The 21064-nt window shown below is 39.7% G+C and overlaps 1 protein-coding gene across 6 annotated transcripts in view; it reads left to right on the top strand.

The window, feature by feature from the left end:
• CRADD (CASP2 and RIPK1 domain containing adaptor with death domain) overlaps window positions 1-21064 on the top strand; it is an 88107-nt gene that overhangs the window by 1812 nt on the left and 65231 nt on the right. For 5 of the 6 annotated variants that reach the window (XR_005955702.1, XR_005955701.1, XM_041474349.1 and 2 more), the window contains exon 2: window positions 1852-2157. Coding sequence is in view for 4 of the 6 variants with exons in the window: in XM_041474349.1 (XP_041330283.1) it covers window positions 1860-2157 (298 nt within the window). In the remaining 2 variants the exon portion in view is untranslated. Of the gene's footprint in view, window positions 1-1039; window positions 1456-1851; window positions 2158-21064 lie in introns of those variants that run through there. The other variant, XM_041474350.1, reaches the window with a different exon arrangement.

Here is a 21064-nt window from a genome sequence, read left to right as displayed (position 1 = left end):
CCCCAGAGTTGCTGCTGGATGCCTTTCTTGAAGTCTGCAAGTGCTTTGTGAGCTCAAGGATGTTCTCCTAGAAGGAAGAAGTGGTAGGATTTACTGCCTGAATTTTGCTCTAGTCCAGAGGTTGCTTTCTGTATTGTAAAGGTACTATATGTTTTCAACTTCACCTGTCCAAAATTAGCATCCTAACATCAAGTGGGAAAATCCAGTTCTCTTTCTTGCCTGCTCTTTTTCTGCCTCCTTGCTTGCACTACTGTCTCAGTCCATGATGGAGTTTGATGTTTGAACTGTGCTTGGCAAGCTAGGGCACATGGGCTGGCATAGCAGTGTTTGATTCCCACATGATCCCTAGAGAGTAAGCACCTTGAAATTCACTTCAGTAAATGAGAAATGCACTGGGTAGCCCAGGAAAGATGGAGTCCTCCAGGAAGATGCTTTCCAGCAGTGCTTTTGGCACTTGATGGAAGCATTTTTGGAAAGTAGCTTTGTCAGAGAATGCCACAGACAGGGTTTTCCAGTCTCTCTCTCATGACACTGTGCTCTTGCATTCTGTCCAAGGTGCTGTTTACATGCCAACATGTTCTGTTGGTCATCCTCCTGGATTTTAACAACCAGGCCAACCACAGAATCTTTGACGGAGCCCTGGAAGTCAGCAGGCACCTCTGATGGTAAAAAGACTTCATCAGGTTTCATGCAAAAGCTTTGAAAAATCTGTCTCTCCTTGAATCCTCAAGCGGAATGAAGTAGAGTTTCTGCAGGGTCTAGCGGTTCCAACAGCAGTGTCCAGTTTAATTGTGAGAAATCCTCTTGGTAATCACACAACACTGGCTGCCATTTTTTGACTTTATTATTTAGTAACGAGAAAGTATTTAATTGTGTTGTCCTGTGTTGTCCTTTTTCAAGTGCCATTAATAAGCCCAGGGACATGTTTGTCATTAAGGACTGGACTAGACACTTTGATTCGGTTCGGAGGTCTGGCATGGACTGCTGACTTGATCTTGGATGAGCTGCTTGGTCACTCTGGACCCTGATTATTCTTTTGTAGAGTGGCTATAAAATGCATCTTTTTCAGCTTTTGTCTAGTCAGAGTGTTAGCCAAGTGAAATGGAAGCTGGCAGAGGGCATCTGATCGCTTCCTGTGAACACATTAGAAGAGAGGGAGAAGAGCTGTTTAAGCTAAGGGACCGTTTTGGCAGAAGAAATGCCTATAAATAGAAGGGGATAAATCTGAGATGGAAATTCAAAGAAAGTTTCTTCTCATCAGAACAGCTGAGTTCCAGAGCAGTCTTCCAGGATGATTCAAGGGTGAGAACTTAAGGTACTTTCAACCCCTCCTAAACTTGAATTGCATCTTGTAGGCCAAAGCTACCTGCTGATTCTGTCCCTGCTGCTGCTTCTGCCTGGCTGAGATGAATCTACCAGTTCTGCTGCTGCTTTTGTAATTGTATCAGTGGTCAGGTGTGATATCTCTTTCATTTTGAAGGGCCTACTGTCTCTTAAGTTCTGGCAAGTGCTCTAGCTGCCTTTAGTATGGACCTAAATCAGCAGGATTATTTGGCATGGGTTTCACTCCAGCAAAGGACTGGTCTTTGCAATGCCAAATGTTCTATTCCTGTCTAGTATTTCCCAGAAACTGGATCATCTTGCCTTGTGAGACAGTGAAATGTGAGTGGAAAGAAGATGATGGGGATCATTAGTAGTTTTGCCAGGTTGGTGATTATGAGTTTGGAGTTTTCTCTGAAGGTTGACAAGTGTCAGACATCACTTTTGGATGTTCAGATATCACTTCTGGACGTTAAAGGTTGAAGTATTTTAATCTTCACGCGTTTCCTTACTCCTTTTCTCACACTCTAGGTTCCCAGATGGATGCCAGAGACAAGCAGCTTTTACGCTCCCTGCGCCTGGAGCTCTGCACAGAGGTGCTGGTGGATGGACTTGTTATTCAGTATCTCTACCAAGAAGGGATTCTCACAGACAGTCATGTTCAAGAAATAAAAGCCCAAACCACTAGTCAGAGGAAAACCATGATGCTTCTTGATATTCTCCCCACCAGAGGACCCAAAGCTTTTGATGTGTTCTTGGATTCCTTACAGGAGTTCCCGTGGGTTAAGGACAAGCTGATGCGGAAGCGTAAGGAAATGACAATACAAGATCCTTCAGGTAAGGCCAGGGTTCCTGTTGTTGCTATTTTGAAGCTTGTTCTCAAGCCATAATTTCAAAGTATTGAATGTATCAGTAATTTCAAGTTTTGTGTCGTGTAAACTCATGATACCAAGAAAAGAGAACAGCCTGAATTTCCTGGAAGCTACTCAAACACCAGGAAATCTTGCAAAGTGTGACGCAAGAGCAGGGCTGAGTTTCAGGAGACAAGGAGACAGCAGGAAAGGCTACCTTGGGTGAGGCTGGGATATAGGAGGACCCATAATCTATTGCCTCAAAGGGAATGGACTATAAAAAGTAATTTCGACTAGCTGCAGAACAGTTTTTTTGCCATCCATATCTAATATTGTTTCATTTATGTATGTTTTACAGTGGTTTGTTCCTGAATCATTTATATTTACAGAGTTTTTATTTATTTACTTTTATTATTATTTTAATGTAATTTTTATTTAGTACTATGTGCTAATTTAGATTTATTTAGTTTATTATATTTAGTGGAGTGCAAATACGTAGGATCATTACTTGCAAAATTACTAGCCGTTGCTTATTTTTGAAACAAATTTAGGAGCTGCTTATTTAGTATAATCTGTGGGTTTTTGGCATTTAAATATACTTCTAAAACTAGTTTTCTAGGCTTGATGTTTGTTCAGATGTGATTTCTTTACCAATCTATGCATGCAATTGATGAGCTGAGCTGTTTTGAAGTCAAGACAACTGCTTTAAATGCACATTTCTTGTCCCAGGTTCTCACAGCATGCACTGGCTGCTAACCTCATATTACCAGCGAGGTAGTGAAATAGTCCTCACTTGGGAACATTATTTCCAAGCAGTCTGATTAATCTTTCTCCAAGCCCTTCCCTCCTGCTGTACCCCCATTTGAGTTTGGTTATACATATTTTGATGCACATGACATGTGATTTTTCCAGTGTCAGTGTGCTTTGCGTGAGACTGAAAGCCTGTGAAGAAGGGTGGCTAAGACCTGTTGACCATCATGTTCACCTGCGTCTTGTTAGCTGCATGTTCAAGAACATTTTGTCAAGATCTGCTGGACAAATCTGAGATTATTTTACCTTAGGACATTTTTAATGGAATATTCTGACAGCTGGTCTTTCTGTTGGTCTCTGTGTATGTTGCTGTGTGCGTGCTTGGAAATGAGTAAATAATTTCCAAAATTTGGGAATAAACATCCTATGCTGCCTACAGCATAATGCAAACCATGGCATTGAGTGTGTTGGAAAAGGCCTTGCTCACTTAAGTACTATCATGCTAGTGCTCTTTATTTGCCTTACAAATGAGCCTCTTCGTTTGATAATTGTTGCTAAAGCTGCTGAATAACCTTGTGTGTGTTCCAGACATACTCAGCCATTAAATACAGTTGGGATTGTGTAGTTCGTTACTGAAAAAATTGTTACCAATTTTTGCCCTTTTGATTGTTTTGTGGATTGCTTGTTCCTGCTGTTGATCACTTCTGACTGGTTTCAAGTGGGCTGACAGTACTTGATAGTCCTATTGCCAAATTTTGTGTGTTAATTAGAAAAGGCTTCCAGGTTAGATCAAAGGTGACTGTTATTTTTATGGTGGCAATACAGAGAGTAAGAACAGCATAGGAGGCAGAAAGCCAAGTTTGTTTTAATATTTAGGCATGTTCTTGAGAAATCCAAGAAAGAGAGCACCATCTGTGCCCTCATAAATGCTGAGTGTGCCCTGGAGTGAATTGGAAACTATGGTGGCAGCATCAGTGTTGATTACATGCAAGAAAATGTGGTTTGGGATAAAAAGCTTCGCTTTGCATTCTAACAACAGCCTTGGAAGCTTTTGTCTTGGCGGAGTACATGAACATATGCTTAGCCTTAAGCATGGAAAAAAACATTGGCTCTAATAAAACTATAAGCACATTTGAAATTAAATGTGCTCTCTAATGGCATGCTAGATAACTTAACCTCTGCCTTATTGGAAACTCTTCTTATAACTAATTATTTGTCAATAGTGATTTGTTTTAAAGAAGCCATTTGTGGTGAAAAAAGCTTGCCACATATACGCTATTCTTCTTTTGGACCCTAAAACTTTTAAAATGGAAGTTGGTTTTAAGTTCCCAGATTTTAAATTTTTTTTTCCTTTGGATCATAAATGCTATGGAAATTGAATGCTTTCTGTTCACTTGTTTATGGTCAATTAAAAATCTGTTAGGGAAAATATCCTGTGTTTTTACAGACCCTTTTGCAGGACTAAGGAGTGGTAGTAAATTGATCCTTGATGGAAGGTTTTATTTTCGTCTTTTGCTTCTTGGTGATTACATGTAGGATTTTTAAAGTCAGTAATCAAATAGACTATTAGATTATGTCTGCCTGAACCTGAAAACTGGGAGGTACACAGTGATTTTTTTTGTGTAGGCCTTTGAATTATTTTGCATTTTATTCAAAGAGATCAGGCTTTCTATCCTTCCTACAGCTGAGAAGTATTGTTGGTTAAAGAAAATCACAACCGTAATTATTTAGAAACTTTTAATTTATTTTCTTTTCCTAGTAAGAAACAAGCCCAAACCAACAAATCAAACAAACAGCAATTTCAGAAAGAAAAATATTTTTGTTGATATTGTATAAATATGATCTGGTGGACCAAGCAACTGCAAAATGGAAGCCAAAGTCTGAGATCTAGGCAAGATGCTGCCACTGACTCACTGTGAGTCTTTGAGCAAATTCTTTCAAGGCAAAGGATTTATTGATGCCCAAGTTGTGTAACTCGGTGTAATGTTCATGGAACAGCATAGAGTGGAACTGTAAATTGGCCCAGGATTCAACTCAGACTATGCTGTTTGGCTGCTTGCAAATAAATGAACTTTAAAACCTCTGATATCCTGAGTTTTATTGCTGAATGTCAGTTGACTTAAAAATAATAGTTCTGTATGCTGTTATCTGATGTAGTTCCACTGAACACAGAAGACCTTAATCCTGCAGAGCATGAGCAATAGTTTTTCCATGAGAATCAGGAGGGTGATGTGCAGGCAGGTAGGGCCACTTGCATCTGTGTAACTGAAGCAAAGAGACCCAAGATTTCTTCCCGTTGGTTGTTTACTTCATGCAAGGACAGCCTTTTGCCTGGGGACCCTCATTCTTTTTTCATAAGCTGAGGAAAGCATAGTTGTAAAACTCCAAAATCTCAAGAAGGAAGTTTAAAGTCATGTGTTTTTGGAGGTAAGTATTTATGACTTGAATTAATTTAAAGGTGATAGGGTATCTTTCTGGCTTGTATAACAGCCTGTGATAAGCCAGTTCACCCTGTGCAGAGTGGCACTGCAAGACTTAATAATTATAAACATCAACCACAGCATGAGTTTCTGGTTTTGAAGATCAAAACTTCTGCCGTAGTAAGAGTTAACAAAAGTAATGTGTGTCTGTTTCATTGGGAAATGACTGTTCTGGTTTTTCTGCCCTAGTTTGGATAGCTTTATGCCTTTGTCAGGAACATAAATCTTCAATATAGTCTTACAATTCCTACGAAAAACTACAGCTGTTGGCAACAGAATTCCCTTCTTTCTAGGAACAGCGAACAGCAAACAGCAACAGTTACCCAATATTTTTTGCACTGAATAAGAAAATAAAAGTTTTGATGGTGTTTGTTTATCAGATTGTTTTTCTAATCTCTCTCCGCTTGGGAATTTCTCAGCCCAAGTATTGTATTTCTCTCTATAATACATATATAATACAATATTATAATACATAATACAATTATTTTACATGCTGTAAAATAATTTACTTCTAAAAGTGTTAGTACTGCACCTCTTTGTAGTATAGATGACTTCTTCATTCCACAGGAAATTGCAGCATACTGAGAACAAAAAAGTGAGATACGGTGTTTGCCAAAGGAATCCAGGAGCAACTGCTTCTATCTGGCAAATGTTAGTGAATTTAGGGCATCAGAACTGCTATGGGAAAGCTGTACTCTTACAACTAGGCAGGGAATATTTTCTAATGCATAATTTTGTTGTGGTACCTAGTAAACATTAGTGTCCTGCTAGACTTGGGTGTTCATTTGAACAAATTTTAGTCTGGTTGAGGTTTTTCCCTGGATGTGTGGGGAGTGTGTGTTGTTGTACAGCTATAGAAAGCTTCATGTTGTGTAACCCTTTGGATGAAGCATGCAAATACAAAACAAAGCAAAACATGTACTTATGCCGAGAAAGCCAGACCTCCTTCCATACCCTCCCAGCTTTCCTAAAGTCCTTTTTCCACAGCTGGGTTGTGGATTTCGTAAGAATTTGGATTCAAATGCAAAAGCATTAGTACATGGGTAGTTTTAGTATCTCTTCTTACCTTTTGTTGGCTGCTTCCTGCTTTCTTCCTATCCTGCTTCCTCTCCCATCTAATGCAGTAAGGAAACAGCCTGATCTCTTGCCTTTTCCATTTAGATGTCAGATAGGAAAAGCAGCTGAGGAATCCCTTTTCTCTCTCTAAAATGGTGGACAGAAGACTGTAGTTTTTTTTCCTTTCTTCTCTTTCCCTCCCCTCTCTTGTATAGTCCAGTGGCAGAAGGGGGAGTTTCCTCCCATGTATGTCTGAAGGAAAGGGATGGGCTTAGCAGCCTTGGCCTCGCTTGGTTGACTGGAGATGAAGGAATACCCTTGTGCTACATCCTAATGCCTGGAGGCTATAGGAAATGTTCTCTGGTTATCTGGAGCAGTTCAAAGGCATCCTTGTAGGAGAATTTCCCAAACTCTTTTCCACATTCCCATCTCCCCTGAAAATCGGGTGTTACATTTATGGCTTTGGCTGTGTTCCTGACCGCAGCAAGATCTGTGAAGTCTGGCAGTAAAGGTTTGTGCACACACTCAGTATTAACCATATGCATCACGACATGGACAAGTAATTGACATCTCTGGTACTGTGGAGCATTCTGTGTATGTATTCTTAGTTTAATGTGTGTATAGATTTTTTTCCTTGTTTTTCTTTCAATTTAAGGAGTATCTTGCTTTCTTTTTTTGCCATGTTCATATGTAGCTGGCTTTATGCTGTTTATGTCATACATTTTCACTTTGAGAAGCCTGAATCTTAAGCATCAGTGTTAGGAAGTCATGTTTCCAGCCTCGAGCAGTTTCTTTCAGGTAAGTTAACGGAAAGATATACCCATACTTGGTGTTGTGCTCAGTAACACAAATATGTGAGGCTAATAATAATAATAATAATATAATAATAATAATATAGATTTAATAAAACATATAGACCTGGAAACAATAAACAAGGAATGAGTTCTGGCAGGAGAGGTGTTTAGACCAGCCGTGCCTGATCAACTACTCTTAACCAGTGCCACTAAGAGGAAGCAATGGGTAACTGGTATTGAAGACTCCCTGGTATAGGAGGTGGAAACATCCATGTGCTGACCAATCTTGATGCCTTCCAAAGTTTGCTGCTTCCTGAGGGACTGGATCACAAAGGTTGCCAAGACCTGGCCAAGCATCAGACTTTGCTACTCTTTCATATTGTTATTATAATACTTCAGCAGATTAAAGATGACTGTAGGGCTTGGTGATCTCATATGAAGGGATTGAGTCTAAGCAGTGTTCTCCACAAATCCATGAAGCTGGATGGAATGTATCTGAGGGAGCCAAACTATGTCTTTGAGAGGCTGTTTTCTGTCATGTTTGGTAGGCTGTGGTAAGCCAAATGCACAAAATGCAGTAAAGTAACAGGGAGCATCCACCTTGGGTATACCATAGGTAAACCAAGTTTAACCAACTTGGTTCTTGCCTTCTATAATAAAATAGCTGCCTCTCTGAATGACAGCAGCAGATTTCATTTAATTTACTTCAGCAAGGCTTTCAGCATAGTCTGGTAGCATTCTTGTGGCTAGCTGGGAAGGTATGAACTGAATGGGTGACCTGCAGAGTGGTTGAAAGGTGGGACCACCAGTCTAAGAGGATCATGGTTGCAGCTTGTCCACCTAACTGGTGCCTAATCAGGAATTATGTTTCTCAGGGCTGGCAATGGGGCCAGTCTTTGTCAGAGATCTGGGTGATGGGAGTGACTATATTATATATATCATCAGGATGTTTGTAGGTAAATTAACTTTGTTTGCTCACTTGTCAGTGTTCCATGACCTTCTGAATGGTGTCTGAAGCTGGAAAACAGGATGACTCCATACCTTGGGGATAATTTGACACAGGAGAGTGGGGACTGCCTCTCAGAGGGACCCCAGCAAGCTGGATGAATGGGCCAGCAAGAGCCTCATGGTGTTCAGGAGAAGGAAGTGTGAAGTCCTGCACCTGGGATACAAAATTTCCACAAAATAACACAAGATGAGCACTGACTGTCCAGTTGCAAATGTAGATTAAAAACGGTGGTTGTCCTGATAGACAACAAGTATAATGATGAAGACTAGCCAAACATGAGCCTCTGTCAGCAAAAGCAAAGCCAGCAAGCAGGCTGAGGGAAGTGATTATTCCCCTATACTTGGTATGAGAAGGTTGTGTTTGAAATACTCTGCCTAGCTTTATGCCAGCAGTACAAGGAAAAGATTGATAAACTAGATTCCTGTGAAGCACTGCTGAAGTGGTTAGTTCAATGTAAGCTGAAACAACTGAGTTTGTTCTTGAAGGATAGAAGGCCAAGTCAATTCAGGAAACATGGAGTCAGACACTTCCTGTGGGTGTGTTGCAAAAGGAAAAGAAGTGGCAAGCCACAAGTTGTAGTAAAGGAACGTGTGATTGAATCAAATTTTAAAAATTCACATGACAGTTGAGCACTGGCCATGAAAGTTTGCAGACCAAGAAGGATTGCCCAAAGAGGATTTGGAATCTCCATCCTCAGAGACATCTAATACTCAACAGTACAAGATCTTGAGCAATCTGATCAGACTTTGAAACTGGCCTTACTGGCCTTACTCTGAGGTTGGACTAGATGACCTCCAAAAGTCCCTCCCAACCTTATTTTTTCTGTGAATTGTAACTTTGGTGTCAAACTCTCTGAGCTCAGTATATGGGATCTTATTCCAAATACAACAGCTGCTGACACAGGGTACTCTGTATGTGTATGTGTGACTCCAAGTTCAGATTAAGAATGTGTTTTTTAAGTGAATGGGAGTGTTTGAATTAGATTTCTTTCAGGTGAATCTAAACTGGAAAATGGTCTCTGGGTCCATAGGAACAGACTCGAACCAGTTAGAGGTGAAACGTTCCAGCTGTGTGTAGTCTGAACACCAGATCCCCAGCATAATCTGTATCAGTGTATAACTACTCTCCTATTGCTCTGTACTGCTTGCTGATATAGATATAACCTTCTCTGGCCAGGGTGGTTTTGGAACCTGCCACGTTGGAATCCTTTCTTCCCAGAATTCTATATTCATACATCCATGTAGATGTAGATGAGCATCATATCAGGGATGCAGCAGCATGCAAATAAATGCTTTTTTCCCCCCTCTCTGATTATTTAGGTATCTCTATTTCCCAGAGTTTATAGTACTGTTTCTCATCTTGGAGTATGTCCATTCCAAATGGCTTACAGAGTTCACTACCTGTACTTTTCCATAGACAAAATGTCTTAATTCTCTGTCAATATTTCTCCTCAACTTGCATCACAATATGATAAAATCATGCCCATGTTTTATATTTCCAAAAACATGCATGGATGCAATCCTCTATGATCCTTGAGATCTTTTGTTAGTTGTTGCCAACTTCCCACAGTTGACCTTGTTTGCAGCCACTGAAGAATCTTTGTTCAGATACTGGAGCAGACTGGAAACTTTCTTGTAAGGACTTGATCCTGCAGCTTGATAAAGCCACTTGTAAGCACAAAAAAAGAAGATGCAGTTGTTATTTTTGCATTATGTCATCAATAATCCTGTCAATACTAATTAATGGCTCTTGTGGCCCATAGATACATGCTAATATGTGTTTCAGAGTAACTGAGAAGACTTCCTACTTAAGATTGTCTAGCCTTATTTTTATGAATTTTTTTCTTCATTAATATTCTCCTTCAGCGCTGACCAGCTCCTGTTTTAGCACCTTCACAGTTGCCTTGTAGCATCATCTAAAAATGTTTAATTTTTGTATTTTTACTGGACATAAAATTAAGCCTGGGCATGCTATTTAAAAACCAACCAAGCAGACAACACATTCACCTTAACTTATCTGTGTTGTGGAGGCTGCATAACTTCCCGAAGTTGGTAAAAATGCTAAGTAGCATCTCTCAGTAAAAGTCTTGACTCCAGTGAAGTCAGAGGCCAGACTCCTGTTGACCAGAGCAGGACAAAGGCCTTGCCACTGGTGACTAAAATGTTCTCTTGGGTGAAAGAATGGGTGCTATGTTGTCTTCCCTGCACTGACATGGCAGCATGACTTGACCTTCAAAGAAAAATAACTTCCAGATCTGGAAAGCTATTACTGCTTTAGACTCCACACTCTTTTTGTCTGTCAACTGAGAATATCAGCAGTGGTGTGACTTAATTCTCACCAGGAAATGTCACTTGTTTGACAAAGGTCAGGAGGTTCCTCTAGGATACAGTTAATTACACATGGTTAGTGCATCTTGAAGCCCTCTCTGCACTGCCATATGCAACTAAGTTTTCATTCCCTATCTGTTTACAGTCATATTTGTTTATGTGAAAGAGAACTAGAGCATCCAAGTACCACTCGTTACCTATAAGTGATACCGTTTGTCTTGTTAGGAGATTCATTGTTTTGTATACAAGATTTTTAAAGCAAATTTTTATCTACTTGGCAATTGTGCTAATGGAAAACCAAACTTGTCGCTTCTTTTTCCCATTGGGCCATTGTTTCAGTACAATGTCGGAGTTTCTTTTTTTCTTCCTGCTTGTACTTATTCTGTGAATAAATTTGTTGATGCTAATTAATGTCCCTTGTGCCCCTCAGATACACACTAACACATGCTCCAGAGTACCTGAGAAAACTTGTAACTGAGTAATTCATTCTTGCAAACGAGAAAATCTCATCTATTGATGTATTGGCGAGGAGTTGTACGTGTGTTTTGACGATCTCCGCTGCTGCAAACTGAAGTGAAGCTTCGGTGTTCCTTTCAATTTACATTTAGAGAAGGAGCCAATTTGATTTATGCTATAAGGTTTGTATGTGCAGGAAATAAGCATTAATGCACTGGATCAAGGTAAATAAATCCATATTAGTGCGCCACTTCTGTCAGCCTTCTTAATCTTACTGTTTCATCACTTTGCCTGAGATTTTCAAAAGTACTCATTGTTAACCCAAGCTCGCTCAACCCTTCTGTCAAGGTCAAGGGTAAGCTCCCCTTGGCTTTAAAGAAGGCAATTTTAGTCCTGTGCATATGCTTTGAAAAGTTTTAGCTTTCACTGTAGTTAATGATATGTTGAGTTTTTTAACAAGCAGCCTGTTTCAGTTTTTGATTTTTCTAATAAAATATGTGCTAGGAATGAGTAAAAGGACTTCAAGAGGTGAAGGGCTGACTAAGCCCCTTGCCAGCCCCAGGGATCTCTGGCTGGCTCTGGTGGCAGGTAGGCTCCCTCCACAGGCAGGTGGTGCTGCCTTTAAGCAGGGGCATAGGAGTCCTTGGCAAAGTAACCACTGAGAAAGAAAAGCTGGAATGAAAAGGAAAGCTGGTACTTCTTAGTATCTCTATGCAAAGAATATATTTATTTAACTATAATTTTATTCACTGTAGGCAATGGCTTTGTTTGCTCAGCTTTTGAAAGTGACATGTTCCTTATTCATACTCCTCTTTCATTTAATTAAAAAGTCATTTATTTCCCTGTGATCCAGTTCTGCTACATCCCACATAAGATTAGTTTAATATCCATATTCTTGACCAGTAATTGTTGCAGTTAGGGTGGCAGAATACTCTTACATCATCCCCTTGGTTAATGTACTCATGGTGGATCTGGTGAGAACATCTGCAAAGTTCTTGTTTTGAAAGCAACTTCCGGTTATAGCTAGAAATGCTATCCAGCTGTTTGCAGTAGAAATGAGCTCAGGATTCTCAGGGCATTCCTCTTGCAGGCACCTGGATTCTAAACGGGGAGCCTTAAATCGTTCCCCAGCAGGCTGCTGGTTGTGCTTTCAGCCAGGTGCCCAGGCACTGCAGCCCTTGCTGTCGGAGCGCCCCACACACTGCAGAGGCTGCTCTGGGCAGGTCCCAGGCTGCCTGTCAGCCGTGCCAAGCACTGCAGTGCCTCGCTCCTCACTGCTGGTGGGGTGTACGGCCAGGTGCTGGCAGCGAGGTGCAGCTCTCACATGGAATAGTGTCATGTTGATATCACCCCACAGTGTAACAGGTAGGATACCTCCTTGTGACTTAATGTCTTAGACACTTCCCTGATAAGCTCATATGTGGTTTATATAAGCAGTGTCCCCTCAGTTGTGTTTGTAAATATTTTGTGGAGGCATAGCTCCAAGAGAGAGCTCATATATTGAAGTTTGAGTAGAATAAAGTCCTTTCCAGTAGTTGAAAGAACTTTTTTTTAAGTCCTAGAAAGTGATAGGGTTTGAGTTCCTCTCCTTTCTCACCTGGGCTAATTGAGGCAGCTTCTGAGTTGGCGTACTAGCCTTTGTGAATTCCCTCCCTAATTCCCCTAAGTTTCCTCAGAAATTGGATGGATTTCAGCAAAATAATTCAGACCTGTTCTGGCATAAGGGGATTAAGATAAACCTGTGTCTCTGCCTTGCAGCTGTATGGAGTAGAATTGACCCTATAACTGAGAGTCTTGCTTGCATTTATCATTGTTTGTGTTTCATTTATCCTGGTTCTCATACATAGCAATGTTAAATGGATCTTTCAAGTTGTTTGACTGAGTGCAACACTCCTTTTCCTGTGCAGGGGGTAGATACACACACTTCACTTGTCTCTTTGAAGTTGTTACTTATGTTAGAGATTGCGCAGCTTCCAGTATGACAAAGGGGTCAAATACAGAAGAAGAAGTGAATGATGCCTGTTTAGGACCAATGTCTATTGTTTATTAAAAGGCTGTTACTGCATGCTTCTGTTGAGATAAGATAAAGTTGTCCAGCTCCTGGCATGGCACTACATTGATACCTTGCACAAGACAGAGTCCTGAAAGGAGCTCCTCAGTCTCCAGAAGGCAATAGTCATCTTGCATGCTGTCCATATTCCAGTTAGTTGGAAGCATGTGCACTGCTAAAATTTAATTGGAATAGCTAATTTAAGAGATTAGGACCTGCAAACATTTGTTTGTGTGACTGTGTGCTTGTTAGCATGCTCATTGGCCTCAATAGGATTACTTGCTCCAAGTTTACTTTAATTATCCACAGCATTGGGCTATAATGTGTATATAAACAGAATCTGTAGGAGTGAAACCAACTGTGTTTCCACTGAAGGAAGCGCAGGGAGTCCAGGGGAATATTACAGGGTTGTATGTGTCTTGTTTGAGTTCTGTTAGCATTTTTCTTTTGTTTTGCAATTTTCCACCTACAGTAAAGAATAAATATCAAGTCATTTAGAGAAAAAGTGTGGTGCCTTTATATTCAGACTAATATAATGAAGAATTGGAGTGTAAACTCTGCTGTTCACTTGAGTGTCATGTTGAGCCTGCTGCATGACAAGGTGTTTTCCTAGCTAATGCTGATCAGAGACATTCCTAGTGTGATTAAATGTCCACTCCAGTGTTCATTTTGCCATTGGTATGTGCATCCTTTTACAAAATTCTTGGCATACTAGACTCTGGTTTAGAGAATTTCTCCCTGGTTTTTTTTTTGTTTGGTTTTTATTTTGTTTTGGTTTTGGTTTTTTTTTTCCTCCTCAAAGCCAGATATGAGGGGAACTGTGATTTACTGCCTTGAACTTACGATTTAACAGCTTTTGCTTTCACTGCTCAGTAGCTCATACACTTGGTAAAATTCCTCCTGTATCAGAGTATTTTTGTTGTCTGATTAAAAATGCATTCTGGAGTTGTTGCCTTCTCTTCTTCTGTATGCACAAATATATTGTTTCTTCCAATTAGAAAGTTCTTTGACAAGTGCTGAAATTACTTAGGGACTTGCAGAAAAATAATCTTGATAACTATAGCAACAGCAATCCCATTACTTTCTCTGTAAGTCTTCTGTGTTGAAATTACCTGTAAGCGTTAGGAAAGGCAGAACTAGCTTTTTGCTTTTGTGTATAAGCCTTTTAGATAGGTCTTAGACTGTGTGTATTTGTTAGTGTCTAGCTCTCGTAATAGTGCCCCTCAAGACAAAGTACACTGACTACATCTTGGTTTTTCAACTTCAGCATGCTGTTGTTAAATATGATCAGATATTGGGTAACTTTTGTCTGTAAATCTTCAGAGCTCTAAGTTGAAGAAATATATAGAATGTCCATGTTACTGCTTTCATGCCAACTGATTCCTCCTGGTAGGGCTGTGAGTTATTTGTGCAATCATCATTCCTAGTACTTCTTGTACTAAATAATCCTGCTTTACTTAAAATTGCAAACCCTCCCATTTATGTACATACAGACAAACACTATTTTTATGTGTTGTCTTTAACTCGTAGGTTCATTCTGGGACAATTGTCACGTTGGCAGCATCATCAGGGATACACATAACCAGACTAGCCTAGAGCTCTTCAGACTTCATCACTGTCTTGCATTACTGCCTATGGGTTAATTATGAGCTCTTTCCACACATGGCTGGAAAATACCAAAAATCCTGGAATTTGGGATCTAATAACTTTAATTAATGAATCCTGGAGCATCAAAGTGGGCACAGAGTCCCAAAGCATGCCTGTTCTTGGTGGGAAGAGGGAGGTAGTAAGAGATTCTGTACTTCCAGGCATTAATTACTCTTCTGATTTGGCACCAGCTAAAATTTGTACACCTCTCAGATATGCACCAATAAACAAAATCCTTTTCTCCTGTTCTGTGCTGTAAGTGCAGCTTTTTGCTTTTATTATTGCTCGGTTCTTGTTGACTCTACAAGCTGTTGCCACAACCCTTTTTCTTCCCATAGAGCTATCACTGTTTAGCTACTCAGACTCCTTATTTAATCTTGTGCATCAAGAAAAGCATTTATATCATCATGTTAAAAATGAAGAGCTACTCTCTGAACAGGTTAGGTCCTATGCTTTATTGAGTAAACTAATACGGGAGCAGGATATAAAATCCTGTACCCTTTACATGAATGCCCCCTTACATGAATTCTTAAGAGCCTCCTTTTTCTCCTTACCTGATTCCAGTCATGCCTGTGCCACAACTTTTGAGCCTTTTCCCCGTTCCAGATAGATTTTTCATTCTCAGTTTACTATTTTCCTGTTCATCACCATTTTCTATATCAGTCAACATTATAACATATAGTTGATTTAATTCTGGCATGCAAAGCACATTGGTCATACCAGAGAAAAGCTTAATGTAATTTCTGTGAGTAAAATGAGTGTCACTGTATTGCATTTTCAACAATCTAAAAGCAAAGTTATTAATTGGATCTTTCTCTAGGATTGCATGTTCTGCCTTCATAAAGATATTTGGAGTGAGTACATTATTACTTCATGTGCTTTGCCACCTTCTGAGTCCAATGGTATCACAAGGTTAAAAAAAGTCACTGGCACATAGAATATATAAAGTATGAAGAGCTGTCTGCTTTGCCTCACCATGAGGTACAGCTGTGAGTTATTTACATGATTATTAGGAAATGACATTGAAATAGGATACTGTGTTTAAGTTTTTGGATATTATTTTTTCCTTGTGGGAAAAACTGTTGATACCAAAATGACTCTGAAGTAACCTTCTACAAAAGTGTTCATCTTTGTTTTGCAGAGGTGACATTCAAGCTTGCTGAGATGATCTTTTATCTTTTCCAGGATTTTATATATCAGATGCAAATTCTAATATACTGTTACAGTTGTGTAGTGATACCCGCTGATTCTTGACCACAGCTGGTGGGCTTACTCCTCATTCTATGCTTTACAGATTTCCTCATCTTGGTTTTAAAGAAAGGGCTTTCTCAAGATGGAATCCTTATCCTATCCTATCCTATCCTATCCTTGGTATAAGCTGCATTACAAACTTACCAGTGTTTTTTGCCTTGCCTTGGAGTTGTAGGAATGTATGAGGCTTTGATGATTTTTCCCCACCTGTAGGATGTATTATGTTATTTGTAATATTCCTTCCCCTATAGCAGACTTGCAGCTGCTCAGAAAACTTTCTTAACCCATCAGGTCTTAGCTGTAAAAAGAGAGATGCCTGAGGTTTTGTTCAGCATTTCTGTAGTGTAACCACAGGGATGAGAGACAGTGAAAGGACAGCCATAGTGGGTCTGTTTTGCTTAATACACCCTGGTGTCAAGGAACTTATTGTTAACCTTTGCCAGGCTCTGTCAAGCTGAATATGCACAGTGCCATGAGAGGGAATCTTGACTGGGGGAATCCTAACAGTGTGATAGGACCTCTTTCCCCTCCATTTTACTGTCCTGTCTCCAGACAGAGAAAAATGGCATCAGAGATGCCTTGTTTGAAACTCCCCTTTGGCCTTTCTGTTTTTACATTTTTTGAACACCTTGACCCTCAAACCTCTCTTTTACCTTGATAGTCATATGCAGAAATTTTCTTGGTTTCCCCATATCTAGCCCTCTGGTGCCTGTCCCAGGTAGGAAATCCTGTCAGGACAGTGATCTTGGAAAGGATAAGTGGAGAGTGAGCATTTAATACCAGTGTTTTCAGTGACTGCCTTTTTAGGCATAGGTTTTACTACTCAGTTTGATTTTTTCATTTGACTGGAGGTAGCTAATAAAAATTCTGTCTTTTAACATCACGGTCATAACTGTTTTGATGCAAAGTGATACTACAATATGTATGTGAACAAAATGCATATGCCATATCTGGAACACCAAAATTAATTACCTCAGATGTAAGGGCAGAGGACAATCACTCAAAACAAGGTATGATTTAGGATTAAGATATGGGAAATGTGCTATTACAAAGTTTTCCCCAAACACTTCAGATTTATAAAATAAATATTGGCATCTGCAGACAAATGCCAGAGAGCATGTAGCAATTTGACAGAGCTGCAACCAATTCTATGCTTGTTTTTGTCTACAGGTTATGAGGAAGTGATGAAAGGTGTTCTCAGCTTTGAGTGGGTCACCCTACTTTGGTAGCTTCAATTCAGAATGTATATACATACCTAAGTAGTTGATTTCCTATGGAAAATGAATATATTTTAGTTACTGAAATTAGACTGCTCAAGAGAATTGATGCTTTTGGCAGACCATGATCCTCTTACCTTGTGGTGTACTAAGGTTGGCTGGTGAACCTTTGACCATGGGAAGAAAAACAGCTGAATCTGTTGCTATTCCTGGTGTTTTCTAATGGGGAAATCTGCATTAAGTGAATGATATTCAGTACTGAAGAAAGGTAAATGGCTTGTCTTTAGCATTGTTTTACATCACTTACTTTTTTCCCTCTGTACAAGTTGGTTGTTTTGCTTTAGGCAGCACCCTGGTGAGCATAGTCTTGCATTTGAACAAGCAGTACCTAGCAGCTGGAGCTTCTACCTGGTACAGAAAGTGTGTGTCTGCTACATTTATACTGTAAAATGCACCAGAATTTAATTTCAGTCTAGTTTTCTTCATTACTAAATCCAGAGGAAAAGCTGAAGTTTCCCTGTTGTCTGCAGCTGTTTTGTACAGTTTAAAATAAACTTCAAAGCTCAATAGTTGGTGTCGTTTCATTACAAAGTCTTGAAATTGAACTTTTTTTCTTTAAAGGATCTTTCTTGTTTGAAGACAAAGCCAGTCATAACTCTTCTGCAAGTTGAAGATTTAAGTTTTGGGTTGTTTTCATTGCTGGGTTTTTTTCTGAGCACAAATGAATGATTTCAAAGGAAGATTAAAGAAAAGGTGCTCTTGGTATACGAAGTTCTTATTTTCTTTTGTACCATAAGAAATATGAACCACAGGTAGAAAATACTTGTTTATCAAAGTTTTTTGGTAAATAAACATGTTTCTATGAATTAGGCAAGGCTGTCTTTTTGTTGCTACTTTGTTTTTCCACAATATGTTTTTCTGCTTTTGTTCTTACTGTGGTGGAAAAGGTAAATCATCATCTGTAAAGGAAAATAGTGAAGGACCTTTGGATGGTGACATGAAAAAATATTTTCTTTTGCTAATAATTTATTTAAATTGTTATAAAAAATTTTGCCTAGGGAGTAGAAGTCACTGCAGCACCTGCTGGCTTTTATTATATATATCTAAAAATGAAGGTGCTAGTTTCCAGGTCTACTCTGTGGCCTGGCCTAAGGAACATATAGAGGAAATCTGAACTTTACACCAGTTAGTGTTAGGTAACATCTCAGAGTAGAAATATCTCACATTCCCATCAAGCACTGGGACTAGAGAAGGAGCTCTTGTTAAAGGAACATAGCTGTCAGGCATCTTAAAGGCTAGCAATGATATATTTTTGCAAGTACATAAATAAAAACACTAAAAGCTTTGATCTTGTGTAGGCTCTTTACTGTTAGGCTTTGAAGCTTTTACAGTAGTTTGTGTTTAAAACTCATAAAAGAAACTACAGCTGACTGCTATAATACTGAAGATCCTTAGGACCCAGGGGCCCTGAAGCATGATGTTTCAGAGGATGTGATTTCCAAAGATTTGAATTTTTCTTGCAAAGCACCACTTGCTGCTGGAGAGGAGTTTTAACACTGGGGTGAACCCAGGTATTCATAACTTACCACAGAATCTTTAACTACAGCACAGGTTTTTAAAGCTTTCAGAAGATTGTGATCAACACCTTGTATTGCATTTGGAAAAGAGGAAACTAGTGTGACATACACACTGTCATTCGGCTGAGCTCATGTTTCAGTAGCTGTTTAAACCTCCACTTTCTTTACTCAACCTGTTTTGATTTGTCTGTATGATATTGCACATTATCTAAAGTTTTTGTCTTTCCCCCTTCCTCTGGGACTTAGATAAGATTTGCAGCTGGTAACGTCTGGTGTTGTCATGTTCTGTCTTGAATTGGCTACTAAAACTGACAGTGCATAATTGACTTTTCAGGAATAGTTGCTCTTTGAAAGGGTTTCAGTTTGCTCTGTCAACAAGCATCATTGCTGCTTTATGCTATTTTTTCAGAATTTCTGATCCAACTGATTTATGACAGTTGAATTTTCCAAACTAATCTGTAGTTTGTGTGGATCTTAATCTTTGTCCAGGACACAATGACTATCCATAAAAATTGTTTGAAAAAGGAATTTCCGCTTTTAAGTCAACAGCAAAAAATGATGTAAAAAAGTTCATTGTTTGCTCTGTTCCCACGGGTGGGTGAGATGGGTTGCAGTCACATGTGCCATCTTATTGTTCTCCTCCTAAAAATATTACCAAAGAAAATGGGGTTTAAATGATTGTTCACATGACAGTTGTGCCTGCAGAAGAGAGATTTAAATGGGGAACTCTGGTCGTGATCTGGACCATGACTAAATTTTGTCTGGGTGCCAAACCAGGGTCCCAAAAATCTGCTCTCTGCTGAGGCCTGCATAAGACCAGTTGCCTTTCTGCCTGGCATGTCCTGGAGGGGTATCTGGGGCATGCTGCAAGCATGGCACAGGGAGCAATGCATGTTTTTAGTTTCTAACTCTTGAGGGTTAACATTTTCAAGCCTCCTCTGCCTTTCCTCTTTGTGGAGAATGTAGGAGTTTTTCTTCATGAAAACCAGGGGCAGCATGTTTGGCAAAATGATACCAGGAGCTGGGCATTTAGACAGAACAAGTGAAAGTGTTGTTCCTGTGGAGAAGGAGCTGCTGGTGCTGGGCCAGTAGCAAAGGTGGGGGTAGGATGTGGACAACACTTTCTGGAGCCTGTTAGCTCCCTCTTCAGACTGCAGTCTTGCTGCCCCAATTAATTCATCACTTCCTTGACATGCAGATCTCCAATTGTTTGTGGTAAATTAGCCGGATTTGTGTTCTTTAAAGGATCTGGTAGCTCTGTGCATTCCTACTTCTTGGCTCTCTAACCCAGGCTTAACTGTGCCTTTTACATTCTGTCTTGCAGGTTGCAAGCCATCTCCTGACATGCTCTTGTTGAGTTGTCTCTGAACCCCCCATGTGGTCTCATCAATAGTTTGGTTTATGTTTTGGCTTGATCCAGTGCATTTACCCAAATGCCATACATCTCACACTCGTAAAGACTGATTCTGTTACAGTCTGAGGACACTAAACTCCCTTCTTTAATACTGATGAATTTAGTCCCTGCCCTTATATCACTGTATATGGTTTCTCCAAAGACTTCCTCCTCAAGCATTAAAAAACTAGCCTAAGAGCCTTTTGCTTACACTTTCAGTAAATGGCATTTTCAAACCACTCCCAGATGTGCCATCCATTCAATAAGCTGGTTAGTTTAAAGCTTCTTGAGAAATGTGAAAGAATCCCTGGATTACTGAGTTACAAATAAAACTTCACTCATGAAAAATTTGTTCTCTGCCTTCTTGGGGTTAACAGTTGCATTTGAATTGTGGCTCTTAAGAAACCTTGTTTTAGTATTTAAAACAAAAAAGTAAAGAGGAAAAAGAGGAAGAAAAATCACTTTGTGTGTTGGTGCCCCCTTAGTATCAGTTTGAAGCTGTGTTGGTGCAGGACATAACCCAGCAAAGCATTAACTGGGTGGGAGGTTGTTTCCTTTAATCATTTACATTTGCTGCCTTTTCATTCTCACTATATATTCCCTTTGTAATGGATTTTAAAGATCATTCTGTGTAGCATGCCAAGGTGTTGAAACAACTCCCTCAGCCTATTGCAGCAGCGACTTAGTATATTTCTAACCTATATTTATAGCTCTGATTTTCTGTATCCTGCAGATGTCTAACTGGGGCATGCATCTAAGCCTTGCTGTCTCCATTCATTTCTGTCATCCTTTCAAGTACTGTGCAGGTCCTTTTCACTTCTAACATTACTGAATCATCATGGAGAGCTGTATTCTGTGTCTGTGGGAGTGTGTACATATATATACA

The sequence above is a fragment of the Pyrgilauda ruficollis genome, unplaced genomic scaffold (assembly GCF_017590135.1).
Source record: "Pyrgilauda ruficollis isolate IOZ18807 unplaced genomic scaffold, ASM1759013v1 scaffold32, whole genome shotgun sequence".
NCBI classification, from domain to species: Eukaryota; Metazoa; Chordata; class Aves; order Passeriformes; family Passeridae; genus Pyrgilauda; species Pyrgilauda ruficollis.
This window is presented reverse-complemented; position numbering and strand designations above follow the sequence as displayed.